Genomic DNA, 12,243 nt, shown 5'->3' with positions numbered 1-12,243 from the left:
GCTGAGATAGTGTTAAATTATCTCAAAATAACTTTTGGCTGCAAGGTTTGGTAAAAGTCATTAGCCCAGAAGTCATTCATCCCCACAGTTCCCCTTCTTTGTTTTATAACAGAAGAGCATGTCCATATTGTAAAGTCATTCCCACAGTGATGTCTATAAGAGACCCTGGGAGAGATTTTAGTCCCTAAGCTCAAATAATTTATAGCAAAATTGATCCTCAAATTTCTAAAGATAAATCCAGAAATGAGGATTATGGGAGGATGTGAGGTCACATTGCACAAAAATACAGAACTTCATAGTAACTTACTGTAATATATGAACAAATTTCAAAATGCAGTCACCAGTATATAGATAGCACGTCCCTTAAATAATCTTGATTAAAGATTCTGTTCTCTTGCTTAGCCTTTGAAAGGCATGAAATAATGGATAATACAAAGTGATTCTCCAACTAGAATCTAAATTTATTATGAGTTTCTGTGACTGATTAACAGCGAATTCATAAATATTATGCATTGTATTATGCAGAGTTTTCTAGAGGAGCAGAACCAATGGAATACATATGGAGTCTAGACCTGATGCACACCTGCAATCCTAGCATCTGGGAGATGGAGTCAAGAGGATCAGGAGTTCAAGGCCAGACTTGATACACAGGAGTTTGAGGCCAGCCTGGGCAACATGAGACCTTGTCTCACAAAAGGGAGGGGGCTAGCTAACTACAATGGCTTACATTGTGGGATCTGAGTAGTCCAACAATGGCTGTCTGCGGACTGGAGAGGCTGAGAACCCAGTAGCTGCTCAGTCCAAAGGCTGGATGCCTCAGGAGTCCTGATCTGGTACTGGAGGCCTGGAAGATTCCTGGAAAGTTGCTAGTCTTCAGTCCAAGTTGGAAGGCTGAAGAAACTGGAGTCTGATGTCAGTGGAGGACCATGACAGCAGCAGTGCCAGCTGCAGCAATAGACACACCAGCAAGAGATGAAGGCAGGCCAGCAACAGTGTGTTTTCTGCAGACCTCTGCATCTAGGCCACCCAATGGAATGGTCTTGAGAGTCTTTGAGAGAGAGTCTCCTCCCCTCAGTTCTGGAAGAGCTCTGACATATCTCTTAGTTGAGTCCAGATTCCATCCCGGTGACCACCAAGATTAACAATCACATACATCAAGCAAACTGATGGCAAGACCCATAATCCTTTTAGGCAAGTTGAAAACCATTTCTCCAAACTCATTCTTCTGCGGGAAAGTGGGCAAATGAACTTTCAAGAAATATCTTGGCCTATTCAATCTGAGGCTGAGATCCCTGAAGAAATTTATAAATCTAAAGATTTATGCCAGCTGTCTTCCTGCCTGAGGGGGCATCGTAGCCATAAGCTTGGCTGGAAAATTTTCAGAGTAGGTCTCAGCATTTTTGACATTCAGCCATAGAAAATTCTAGTAACGGCCCTGTGGAATATTTGATTCTAAACAGCTTCATTTCCAGATATGTCTGCCTGAGTGAATTACCTGAGAAAGGAAGGCCAGTCACCTGCAATACGTAAGCTGCTGAATCAGTTATTTAAATCCTGGTGAAGGGGGCGGTTGACACTTGTGGCAGTATTAGAAAGGAACAGTTTCTTACAAAGACCCTTTGCCAAGTATACTCTTAAAGCCATGTCACAGGATCTAGAAACATGTGCAGTTTGCATTAGTAAAAGAGCTTGCATTCAAGCCATTAAAGGTAGTCTTCATTAAAGAATCGTAAGTTAAGCATAAGCATAAGTTGGACTTAGGTTACCAGAACTCAAAAGAAAATTTGGGAGATACTGGGGAATAGATGGCAAATTAACAAATGAGGTAGAGGTAAGAGAGGTGGAAAGAATTCAGACTTTAGTGACAGGAAGAGGGAACCTAGGACTTAGCTTTGAGGAACTCTGACATTTCATGACCAGGGAAAGGAAAATGGACACACCAGAAAAACAGATTTAGCTGCAGTACAGGAGAAGTAGGAAACTCTGTCCTTGTACATAAGGGTTATATGAGGACGTCAGAAAGATGCAGAGTAGGAGATAAGCATCTTCACTCCTGCTGGGTTGTGTGCATGCGGTTTTGTATGCAAATGCATACACATGCATGCATTGCATTAGTCTGTTTTCTGTTGCTGTATATGAGGGTAGTCTCACAAAATTATAATGGAGCTGAAATTTTTCCACAACCTAGTAATGTGGTTTTCCAAAAAATTCTAGCATGATAGTCATGTATTTGTGGAGATTCGGGTGTAAACAAAACCTCCATACTTCTAGTCAACAAATGTACCTCATGTGCAATTAGAGTGTATTCTATGCTTGAAAATAAGGACATTTATTAGCAACACATTTCTTAGATGGTATACCTGCCACTAAGCAAAGCATGACAGCATTTGGTCTTTGACCTTGTCCTGAGTGCACTGTGTCAGAAACTTAGGTGAGCATGATTGTGTCAGAATTTACAAGGGACAACAGTCTCATTGATAGCAGTTTGCCAAGTATCTTGATTTCCTTAATAGCCAGGTGAGGCAAACACAAGTTCTTTTATTCCAATGTGTGTGTGTGTGTGTAGTGTATGCACTTTATACACCTGTGCTTGCCAACAGGTGTATATGTACCGACCAGGGGTCAACTTCTGGTGTCTACCTTTGACACTCCCCACTACTGATTGACTGATTATTGATTGATGGAGATGAAGTCTCTTCTCTAAACCTAGAAATTCGGGATTCAGCTAGACAAACTGGTCAACAAGACTCTGGAATCAGCCCCCTTTGTTGAAACATTCTGTAGCTTTCGGAAAGGAATTCCGCTGGTCACATACCACTGTGTTGAATATTTTTGCGTCTGCGGAGGCGATACTGGCCTGTTCTTTTATCTTCAGAAACTAAAGCGATCCATAATTATGTTCATAGCTTACTATCTACTCCCTACCCCACTGAAATAATACAGTAGACCAATGATAATCTTCTGTTCTCTAATATATTTCAAATGGCTGACGACTTCATGTACTTTTGATGAATGACTGCAGGAGAAATGGTCCCGTTCTTGGCCACTGCCGGCTAGCCTCACATCATTCACACAGATACAAGACACTGCGCTCTACAAACTTCCCCATCCAGGACTCCACAGAGGCTGGGAACCCAGGGCCCTTCCATGGCATCGGGGCCCCAGAGGGGCTGAGCCCACTTCCCACCCGAGGCAAATTCGAGGAACTTCAAATCCCAGAATCCCTGGGTCCCATAGTGGACTACATCTCCCAGCGGCCTCAGCGCCAACGCTCCCGGCTGAGCCCCGCCCCTCCCGTACCTCCCGGGCCGCGGGGCGTTTGTGGCGGCGTATGCAGCTTCGGGCCGAGTGTCGGCGGATTCCCACGGGCGCTGCGGGCGGCGCTCAGGCCCTCAGGGCCTCGGGAGGACGTGCGGCCGAAGCCGGGCGGGAGGTGAGCGGCCAGGGCTGGAGCGCGGGACTGAGGCGGCCCGGGCCTGATGCGACGCTGGGGCGGGCGGCTCCGCTCGGCCTCCCAGGGCGTCGGCTGAGCGTTCCCGGCCCGGAGGCCTCTGCCCTGGGCGTCGACTGACCCGACGGACGCGGCCGGGTACCGGGCTGCAGTTCGCGCCGCCGCCCGCCCCGCGGAGCCGCCAGGTCGGTCGCGGAGCTTTTCTCCGGGAATCTGGACCTCGCTGCTGACAGCAGCAGAGAAACGGGGCGGGCAGAGCTCGAGGTGGAGAATCGTTCCAGGTCGGGAGACAGCGGGCGCCGGGATGCGAGGGAACCCGGGCGTCTCCTCCTCGCCGGTGCCCTCGGGCCGTGGCCCCATTCCAGCTTCAGTTTCCCGATCTGCAAAATGGGCTGCAGCGGTGCCACCTGGAGCCGTGGGCTGCCGTGTAGGGCGAAGCCTGGCCCATGTGAGTCCCCACCCTGGTGGAGCCCATGGTCGCCTCCCTGGCTGCCTGGAAAGTCTCGGATCCCGAGTGGGGGTCCCGGCCTTCTGTCCCTGACAGGAGGTGGAAGGCTTTCAGGGCTGCTGCCTCTGAGCGCTACCCGGTCCTCTTCCCTCAGGTCCGCCGTCTGTCTTGGAGCCGCACCCATCCTTTTGGAAGAACCCAGAAAGAACATGGCTCCTGAGCAGAGGCAAGCGAGGCCCCAGGTGAGCTAGCCCGGCTCAGGTCTTAGTGGAGTTTGGTTTGATTTTCCTGCTGACTCAAGTTCTCTGCCTGGTTCAGCCTTCCCTGGGGTTTGGAGCGCATAGCTCTACCCTGGAGGAGCTGGTCCCCCTTCGTGGGCGGTGGAGTCCTGGGGAGCCCCAGGCCCAGTCTCCAGTGATAGACACTGTTCTCCGACGCAATCTGCTGTGTGCATCCTAACGACAGGTGACTTCCTGTTCATCTGGGACAGACCGGGCATCACACCTGGGAACACTTCTGGCCCCGCCTCCTTCACGAGGCTGCATTTTTTTTCTCTGCCCTATTTTTCTTCGTCCGTGAGAATCTTTAGGATTTTCCATAGGCTTCTCCAGCCCAGTTATTTCATTTTCTTCTCACTTCACTGTATGGATCGTATGTTTTGGTTATATTTCACTTTTGTGAAACTAATATTGACTTGCCATTTTTACCTTCATGATGGAGCTCTAGGGGGACTGTCCCATCCAGGTGAGATGCTGTGTAGACAAAGGAAAGCCATGCAGAAGTCTGACTCTGAGAACAGGGAGCAGACACTATCTTCCTTTTAGGGTAGGTGAGAGGATGATGTGGTTAGTTCATGAAAAGTGTTTAGATAGGGCAGGGCACCCCATAATGGCCCGTGGTACTGAATGGCACTATATTACTATTGGTAGAATTGTTGCATCTTGTTTCTAGGACCCGAGAACAGTTGCTCTTTTCTGTCCTCGTCTTCGTCTCACAGTAAGACCTGGTGTGTTTTGAGTGTGCTGCCACTCTGCATGTTTTTTCTTGTTCTCACACCAACACAGCAGCAGCACTTTACACAGAAATGAGGAAAGTGAGGCTCAAAGAAATGAAGTAACCCACATTCATTCCCAGGTACATTTGGCCCTCAGTCTATGCTTGGACCATTCAGTTGCTCCATCTGATACAAGAACACACAGACCCAGGCTCATTTTACAAGACTCTTGAGCAGTCTGGCATTATCTTTGGATCTGAAAGTGGGTGTGTTTGATGCTTTGTTCTATGGCCAGGACCTGCTATGCATTTTTGGGCTCCTCCATTTCTTTTAAGGCTTTCACATTTGATTCCAACAGAGTCAAGTTGTGTTCCTACGCTGAACCTTCATCCCTATGTGTGACTGAACCTCCCTTCTGCTCCTCATGTGTAACTACCATGGTCTGGTGTGCAAAACTCAGTACCCAGAAGTTTAAAACCAAAGAAAGAAGAGGGAAGGGTCCATGTTCATGCTAGAAAGCTTCAGTGGTGCTGCCACCTGTGAGGCTTGTGACATCAGCTTTTGGCCACCCTGGACCTCCCTTTCCTGTCCCTGAAGCCAGGACTGAAGTAGGAGTGTGATCCTCCCAGTCCAGACACATAGCTTCTTTGCTTTGTTCAAGTTATTTCACACCTGTTCCTTGTATGCGGATTGTATTATAAGTTCTTAGAGAGCAAGGGTCACTTTTTGTATTCCATATTAAATTGCTTTTCATATGTATTGATGCTTATGGTGAAAATCATAAGAATCTCCATCGGAGGATGTTCTAATTTACATGTGCACTAATGGCCCAAATCCCCGTACACAGTCCAGGTTGTATCACCAAATCACCATTAAATGGATGACCTGGACCCTTCAGAACCTTGAATGGCACCAGCAGCATCTTACTGTGGCCCGTCCACTTCTCCCATGTCGTGTCCCTCACACTGTGGGATGCTGATCCTGTGAGCTGCAATGGCTTTTCCTCACAGGTGTCAGTGACGTTTGAGGATGTGGCCGTGCTCTTTACTCGGGATGAGTGGAAGAAGCTGGATCCCTCTCAGAGAAGCCTGTACCGAGAGGTGATGCTGGAAAACTACAGTAACCTGGCCTCACTGGGTGAGGAGTCCCCTGTAGACACAGAATTTGGAAGTGGAGAGATTTCAGCACCTCCTTCCCTGAATAGAAGCTGTGGATCATCAAATAACCTTAGCGTTATATAAATCAGATCTCCATAAATATTGAAATTGTCTTTCCCTTACTGGGATGGAGTTGCCGCATACATGGGAATGAGGGGTTTGATGTTGCTAATTAATCCCGTCTGTAGTTTGGCATTAGAAATTCCTTTTGAAACACTGTGTTCTCATTGTGGTTACTCTGTAGTTTGTTCACCACACACAAAGGGTTCCCTCAGTCTTCATCTCCTGCCTATCACTTGCCTTTCCCACATTTCTTTAGCCAAATAAATGTTGTTATACTCCATCATTGAAAAGGAATCAAATAGTGTTTTCTTACTTTAAACAGGCTGCTTGTTACCAAATCTTTTCCACAGATACCTGGTTATAAGTTTCAGGTCAGTCCATATATCCAGCATTCTTTCTATAGAAAGCCTAGGCTCTGTTTATCATAGTTCAGTAACATGTAGTTTTACCAGTCATGTCCTGTGACTCTCTTGCCTTCTGCTTAACACATCCCTTCACATGATGGGGAACATCTTAAATGCTCTGCAGAAGTTTCCTGTACTAGCCTTGAGTTTCCTACACAAACCTATAATGTTTTTTTTTGTTAAAGCCTAATCTTTTATTCTTGTTTGTGACCAGGATTTCCATTTACCAAACCAAAGATGATCTCTGTGTTGCAGCAAGGAGAAGAACCCTGGAAAGTAGAGAAAGAAAGTCGAGTCTCTTCTCTTGGTGAGTGGGTGGGCCTGAGTCACCCTGGAATCTCTACAAATAGTGGCTAGTAAGAATAGGGTACAGCCTGCAATGATTGGAGACTTCTTCAGGTTTTTTCAGGTTCAAGAAGTGATGGGAAAGGAAGTCCAGGCTCCTAGACCCCAGTGTCTGCTTCCCACATAGCATCTCAGGAGCTTTTCTGTTTCTGAGGAGGCCTCCATTTTGTGTGTGTTGGAGAAATTGGTATATGTAAGGGGTTGCAGGTAATTCATTCTGGTTGATGTTCAGTGTGTGTGGAGAAAAATGAGACAAAGGAAGCGGGGCTGGAAGGCCTCATTCTAAGTACTTTGTTCTAAGAGAGCTGGACTGTCCTGTAGAAAACTAGAAATTTTTAGAAGTGTGAACAGAATTTTGTGAAAACTGATAGTTTAGAAAAACTGGTCTGGTGCAGAAACAACTCTCCCTGAGTACAGCAATGACGAAAGAAGCTCTGGTATGTCCTCCCTCTGGAATGCATCACCTTACTAAGATGAAAGAACACACGTGTGGATGGTGTGCCAAGGCATGCTAAGGAGTAAACAAGTTACAGAGCTTTATGAAAATGTGTGTCTGTCTGGTACCCCTGTACACACAGAGATGAGAAAGACCCGACACCTGGTGACAGTTACATTTGAAATGAGTTTGGTGAAAGGGGACTTTATTATATGTAGTTTTAATTTTCACAGGTTATATTTGTGAAGTCCTTATGTGATTTGAATTTAGTAAGACTGGCTCTTTGGGAAGCATTAGTAGGACAGATTTAAAGTGTGGCAAAGCTAGAGGTAGGAAGCCTCAGAGTTATTTCAGGAAACTGGTATGGTCCAGATGGAGAACCCTACAGTAAGGACCATCAGGATTAAGGAGATGATTGCTTGGTAAGGGGTTTTCATCTGAGATGTGAGTGAAGTGCGCAGATAGTCGTTTCATCTGTAGGTAGTTGAATAAAGACAGATGGAGTTGGGACTCACAGAAGAGGTTAGACACCTCAGGAGGAACTTAACAGTGTTATGTGTATTTTTAATTTTGTAGTCTAGAGTGAACTACAGAGGGCAGAATCCCATGAAACCTATTTCACAATGTTTAAGAAAAAGAGTCTGAGACAGAGTCTGAGATGATGTGACTAGAGGAGAGCAGTAGAAGTGGTAGGTTCTTTGGTGGCTGAGAGCTGAGTGCAGTTGATGGGGGAGGCTCCTTCACTTGAGAACTGGGACTCCCTCCCTGGCCCAGCATTTGGCCATATCTTTGTGACCACTAAACAAACTCTGTGCTGGATACAGTGAGGTGGCACCAGGTAAGATGAGTCCCAGTCCTGCTCTTGGGGAGCTTGCAGTCCGGGAGACAATGACTGTGAAGGCAGCACACACACACAGGGCGCAGAATGGTCGTCTAGTGAGGACTAGGAGAAAAGGCCATACAGTGCTGTGAGGCACAGGCCAGGAATCACTGCAGCGAGGCCTCTCCTGAAGAGGGCAGGATCCCAGCATATAGAGATTAAGTCTAGCCTAGAAAGTGATGGTCAGGAGAAGTGAAGCCAGTGCTGACCGAGGAGAAAGGTAGAATTGACCAGAAGATAGTGGCAGGACCAGATCCCACCAAGGCCCATCACAAAGGTTGGTCAGGATTTGAGAATCCACACAGGGCTGAGGAGTCATGAAGAGCCTGGAGCTGGACCCAGGTTCCCCTACCTCCAACACACCACAGAGAGAGAGAGAGAGAGAGAGAGAGAGAGAGAGAGAGAGAGAGCGCGAGTGCAGCCTATACCCAACTAGGGAGCTTGAGGATCTGAAGAGGCGGGCAGGTGTGAAGCAGGGTCACGGTAGACAGTAAGGAGTAGGAAAGAACAGAAAAACAGGCCATGCCCCCATGTAAGAGCTCGTAGTCTAAAATGATAGTTCCTGACATAAAAACCACAGTTACTTATCTTTGAAACTCTTGTTTGGAAGAAATAGCAGTAGTTGTGTGGAAACTGCCAGGGGCTACACCCCAAAGTAGGTGGCATAGGTGACAGGGAAGCTATTGAGAATTAGGAAGGACGTTAATTCTAGCAGGTAGAGCCAGGTGTGCCACTAAATACCCTGTGCTGTGCAGGAAGCCCCACACAATAAAGAATTATCCAGCTCTGAATATCAGCTAAAAGTGTGAAATTCTGATCTACATTCTGCCTGTATTTACTGGCATTTGTACTGCAATGTGTTGTACCCAAGAGCAACAGAGGTCATTCTGTTCCATCTGGTATACTTCAGTGCCATTCAAGATGATCACAAATTTTTTCCTATATAGGTTTTCATATTTCTTATATTTCTCTTACTCTTTGTAAGTATAAATGATGGTTATTGACTTCAGTATGTCAATTCCATATAGTGCTGCTTTGTTAATGTGTTTACAGATATGTTACACCATTAGCCAATAGAGGCAGCTTTACTTTTTCCTTGCTCATCTTTATGTCTATTTTGTCTGATTGAAGTAGTTAATACTTCCTGAATGGTAAATAAGTTTGGGAAAATTTCATCTGAGCTAATCACATCAATCATTGACAATCTGTTTTTCATTTTCATTCTTCCAGGATGTAAGAGCAGTCTCCAAACCACAAAATCAACCCAAACTAAAGATGCATCATTTCAGGAACTAATGAAAAGACTCAAAAGGGATGATCCCTGGGACTTCACATCAGAAGAACTCTACAGATCTGATAACAGTTTTAAAAAACAGGAGAAAAATGAAACTTTACAAATAATTTCAATCACCCATATGAAAATCATTAGTATAGATAAAAGCCATAAGAATTTTGAATTTAGTTCAGACTTCAGCCTGAAATCAGTGGTTAAGAAGCAAAAGATTGCTAGAGAAAAAACACAAAGAAATAGTTTCAAGGAGAATTCAAATTCACTGAACCAACCAAAAATCAAGACTGCAGAGAAACGCTATAAATGTAATACTTGTGAAAAAGCTTTCATTCACAATTCATCCCTTCGTAAACATCTGAAAAATCATACTGGAGAGAAATTATTTCAATGTAAAGAATGTTTGAAAGCTTTCAGCCAAAGTTCTGCTCTTATTCAGCATCAAAGAACTCATACTGGAGAGAAGCCCTACATATGTAAAGAATGTGGGAAAGCCTTCAGCCATAGTGCATCCCTCTGTAAGCATCTAAGAACTCACACTTTGGAGAAATCCTATACATGTAAAGAATGTGGAAAATCCTTTAGCAGAAGGTCTGGCCTGTTTTTGCATCAAAAAATCCATGCCCGAGAAAATCCTCATAAATACAATCCAGGCAGGAAGGCATCCCTTTCAGGGTGTCAAAGAATTCATTCAAGAAAAAAGACCTATTTGTGTAATGAATGTGGCAACACCTTTAAGTCTAGCTCATCTCTTCGTTATCATCAAAGAATCCACACTGGAGAGAAACCTTTCAAATGCAGTGAATGTGGCAGAGCCTTCAGTCAGAGTGCATCACTTATTCAACATGAAAGAATTCACACTGGAGAAAAGCCCTACAGGTGTAATCAGTGTGGGAAAGGTTTCACTTCTATTTCAAGACTCAACAGACACCGAATAATTCATACTGGAGAGAAGTTTTATAACTGTAATGAGTGTGGTAAAGCCTTAAGTTCCCATTCAACCCTTATTATTCATGAGAGAATTCACACTGGTGAGAAACCATGTAAATGTAAAGTGTGTGGGAAAGCCTTCAGACAAAGTTCAGCTCTGATCCAACATCAGAGAATGCATACTGGAGAAAGACCCTATAAATGTAATGAGTGTGGGAAAACATTTAGGTGTAACTCATCCCTAAGTAATCATCAGAGAATTCATACTGGAGAGAAACCTTATCGATGTCAGGAATGTGGGATGTCATTTGGCCAAAGTGCAGCTCTTATTCAACATCAAAGGATTCATACAGGAGAAAAACCCTTTAAATGTAACACATGTGGGAAAAGTTTTAGACAGAGCTCCTCACTTATTGCACATCAGCGAATTCATACTGGAGAGAAACCCTATGAATGTACTTCATGCGGGAAGCTCTTCAGCCAGAGATCTTCCCTTACCAATCATTATAAAATTCATATTGAAGAGGACTCCTTGAACACAGATTTGCATGAGTAAAAGCCTTTCACCAAAGCTATCATAGGATATATATTTCATATTGACTTAATAAATAAAATGAATTTGAGGAAATTTTAATTTAGTCCTCTTCAGATATTAAAATTGTAAGAATAAACCTTGGATATGTAATAATTATAGAGAAAATTTTCGTACTTGTCAGTTGCAGACATTGACAGGACACCTTGTAAAAGAGACTTTTTTCATTCTCTTTGTCAGCATTATATAATATATGCAATATGCAGACATTAAAAAAATCTGAGTTCAGGAGTTCTGGGTTTCTCAGAAAAAATATCAGCTCACATATTTACTACAGCAAGTATTTTAATAGCAAATAAAATTAAATACATGACTTTCTAAAGCAAGGAACCAAATTTTTAAAAAACCAAAACTTTAAACTACCTCTTAGTGTATGAAATGTACCTTTCCTAAGCTACTGTCAAACTGCATGGTTTTTATTAAAAAAGAACTGATCTCTTAAATTTTTGTTCTAACTACATTTTAAAACTTCCCACATTTAATATACAAGTTCTAATTTTGTGCTGAGAGTTATTTTCCTCCACTGCCTTGAAGTCATTATTATGAAGCCACACTTGCCATGTTCTGAAAAGAGAGTTCATGAAGAGCTTATTCACCTACTTGGGTCTTTCTAGTTTACAAGTTTTCAGAATGCAGAGAGCAATAATAATTGTTAACTTTGGAACTGGTTTACACAAATACTTAGGCCTAAACTTGGGGACCTGGTTCAATCCTGAGCACTTGTACCGCAGTGAGTGGTAAAAGAAATAGCAAATGAGTAAACAAATTATAATATGTTAAGGTGGTTTTCAGAGAACAGACAAGTGACTGTTAGCATTACGCAGCTGTGAGAGAGTACCTGAGATCCATGTACTCTCATGGTTTCAGACATTTTCACTCTTGGTTTGCTGTTTGATGGCCTGTGGCAGAGTGCAGTGTTTATTATTACAGCAGCATCATAATCACACGAACAAAGAGTGGACCCAAACTTAAGAGAACACTAGTTTCCCTAGTTATTAGAACTGTCTCCTAGAACTCCCTCTTGGCTTTTGTCACCTCAACCTGTGCAGATGGAATTGTGTTTTCACCCTGTGCTGATAGAACTCCCACTGTCCCCCCCAGTCAGGCCACATCCTTAATTTATTCAAAATGGTTTCTCCAGCTTCACTGGGAAATACAAGTTCAAGTTCAGCTCCACCCAATCTTCACAGACCATCCGGGCTTTTCATCCCTAGTTCACACTGATCCAGGGTCACTTGCTCTTCCCGACCTCCAC

At 44.1% G+C, this 12,243-nt stretch overlaps 1 protein-coding gene across 6 annotated transcripts; it reads left to right on the top strand.

Annotated features, from left to right (window-relative positions):
• Positions 1-3,299: 3,299 nt before the first annotated feature.
• Positions 3,300-11,318, top strand: LOC103749394 (zinc finger protein 354B). Of its 6 annotated transcripts, none has more exons than XM_017802959.2 (5): positions 3,300-3,899; positions 4,054-4,141; positions 5,904-6,030; positions 6,732-6,824; positions 9,409-11,318. In XM_017802959.2, coding segments are annotated over exons 1-5 (1,854 nt in total). In that variant the 5' UTR covers positions 3,300-3,897; the 3' UTR covers positions 10,953-11,318. The 6 variants fall into 6 exon arrangements, with proteins under 6 accessions (XP_017658448.1, XP_029411487.1, XP_017658449.1 ...); XM_017802960.2 differs by having other exon boundaries at positions 3,303-3,433; XM_029555627.1 differs by lacking the exon at positions 5,904-6,030.
• Positions 11,319-12,243: the final 925 nt, after the last annotated feature.

This window comes from Nannospalax galili, unplaced genomic scaffold (assembly GCF_000622305.1).
Source record: "Nannospalax galili isolate Female #2095 unplaced genomic scaffold, S.galili_v1.0 scaffold1206, whole genome shotgun sequence".
NCBI classification, from domain to species: domain Eukaryota; kingdom Metazoa; phylum Chordata; class Mammalia; order Rodentia; family Spalacidae; genus Nannospalax; species Nannospalax galili.
The sequence above is the reverse complement of the archived record's forward strand: the minus strand, read 5'-3'. Positions and strand labels throughout refer to the sequence as shown.